The sequence below is a fragment of the Apaloderma vittatum genome, unplaced genomic scaffold (genome assembly GCF_000703405.1).
Source record: "Apaloderma vittatum isolate BGI_N311 unplaced genomic scaffold, ASM70340v1 scaffold16777, whole genome shotgun sequence".
NCBI lineage: Eukaryota > Metazoa > Chordata > Aves > Trogoniformes > Trogonidae > Apaloderma > Apaloderma vittatum.
The window spans coordinates 66432-68540 of NW_009724718.1; the positions used below are offsets into that span (position 1 = coordinate 66432).

A 2109-nucleotide genomic window follows, 5' to 3' on the forward strand; every position below is an offset into this window, starting at 1 on the left:
AGGTGGGAGCACTGGGACGGAGGGGACAGTGAACCTGGCCCACCTGGGACCAGAAGGGGCAGGGGAGTACCTGGTGCTTTGAGCAGAACCACACAGCCCAAAATTGCACTAGAGGAGGAGCGTGCTCTGTCACAGTCCCTCTTGGGGCAAAATATAAGGAATATATATACAGCACGTGCCATGGTCCCTGTTCCCTTCACAAGCTCCCCAAGTTCCCGGCCAGCACCAAGTTACCCCTTCTCTTCACAGACAAGAGCCTGGAGCAGAGGCTCAAGGAGACAGAAGAAGAATGCAAAAGGAAGGAGAGCCAGAGGGTGGACCTGGAACTGATGGAGGTGAAGGAAAACCTGAAGAAGGCAGAGTCTGGCCCAGTGACGCTGGGCACTGCAGTGGACACCACACACCTGGAGAACGCAGCCCCCCGGGTACGTGGGGGGGCACCCCTGGGATGCACAGCAGTGAGGCAGTCACACTGTCTCAGCCTGCTTAATAATAGGATGATTAATAACAACAGTATAGTATTATAATATGCAATTGTATATAAATACAGAGATAATGTATAAATATAAGTATTATATGTAAAATAAGTTAATTATTACATCTAATATACATACAATAATAATATAATAATAATATAATGAGGTAACAGCAGCAATGAAGAGGTGAAAGGAAGCTGAGGCTCAGGAGGGTAGCTATATTTTCCTGTGGGACCCTCTGCAGTCGTGCAGGGCTGGACCCAGCTCCTTTTCTGTGCTCAAATGAGCTAAGGGGTGTTTTGGCAGGAGGAGATACAGGAGTCTAAATTCCTTCTGGGGAACTTGGCTCCCATGAAACAGATGGTCACCACCTAAGCCCTGCTTTGCACCTCTGCTTGAGTCCTCAACATCTAAACACACTCCACAGACCCACCCTAGTGTATTTTGAAATTGGCATGTCTCTGAATAAATGTCTTTCAATGCACGTTGGATGTGACCATGGCTAGGAGGTGGTGAGAAAAGGCAGCGATTTCCCTCAGTAGCCTGAATTCATGACTGCTTTATTATTGTTATTGCAGATTCAAGCAAAAAGTGCTAGTCCAGCAAATAGCACAGAGAACTCGCCAGTCAATTCAGCAACAGCTTTAAAAAACCGGCCTTTATCCGTCATGGTGACAGGGAAGGGAACAGTTCTACAGAAAGCTAAGGTAATGTGCCAGTTGGTACAGGAGCAAAATCCATCTGGGACAGCCACTGCCTGTCCCTCATGGCAGTGGAGCAGACTGGCTGTGGTGGGTCAGGGGAGATCTCTTGGCTGGGAAGCACCCCTGACTGAGCGCCACTCTAAGCAGACCCGCCTGGTTTTCTTCCAGCCTTTTCACCTGGGTTTGCCTTGGCTGCAATTTGAATTAATAACTGTGTGTGTTGCTCATAATGGAGAAACATCCCTGACACACCCTTGCGACCAAAACCAGTCGGGTACCAGATGATCGGGTTGATCCTGTGCACATTACAGTTACTGTGGCTTGTCAGGTTTGCTTTTTGACTAATTTGCCTTTATTCCTTGGCAGGAATGGGAGAAGAAAGGAGCTAGTTAGAACTACGTTTTTCAGAGATGGACTAAATTTGCCCACGCGTGGCCAAGGGGAATCAATCATCTGTGGGTGGAGGTTGGGTGTGCAACACAACCACGCACCACACGCCTCCTCCACGTCACACCAACTGCTCAGATGCAGCAATGGAGTCAACAGTTGCTGATATGAGACATCCTGAGTGATCGTGCTCTTTCCAGACAAGTCCCAATCACACAGCTAAAACAATAACAACCAGTGGCAATCCTTGCATCAAATTCCTAACCCAGTTGATGTAAACAAGAACGTTACTGTACATAGGGGTGCTTTGTGTATTTCTACTCTGAAGGCTTATCAATGAGTTATTAAGGTTTCTATATTAGTGACAGTAGTGGGTTCAGAAGGGCCTCTGCTATCCTTTATACCCTGGTGGTTTTCAACCTGTCCTGGCAAATCACAGCCAACTGAATTCTCACCTGTCTTGCTGCCAGTCATCACTCAGCTGCATTTCATCCAGCCTTCAGTCAAGGGCAAGACCCTCACCTGAGCAGTGCTTGAGATAT

The 2109-nt window shown here is 47.7% G+C and overlaps 1 protein-coding gene across 1 annotated transcript in view; it reads left to right on the forward strand.

The window, feature by feature from the left end:
* The window catches only part of AFAP1L2 (actin filament associated protein 1-like 2), a gene marked incomplete at its 5' end in the record, with an annotated part of 26228 nt that extends 24322 nt beyond the window's left edge, over positions 1–1906 (forward strand). The window contains 3 exons of the mRNA XM_009872630.1: positions 250–425; positions 1055–1183; positions 1547–1906. Coding sequence (XP_009870932.1) covers positions 250–425; positions 1055–1183; positions 1547–1573 — 332 coding nt within the window. The remainder of the gene's footprint in view (positions 1–249; positions 426–1054; positions 1184–1546) is intronic.
* Between the last annotated feature and the right edge of the window lie 203 nt (positions 1907–2109).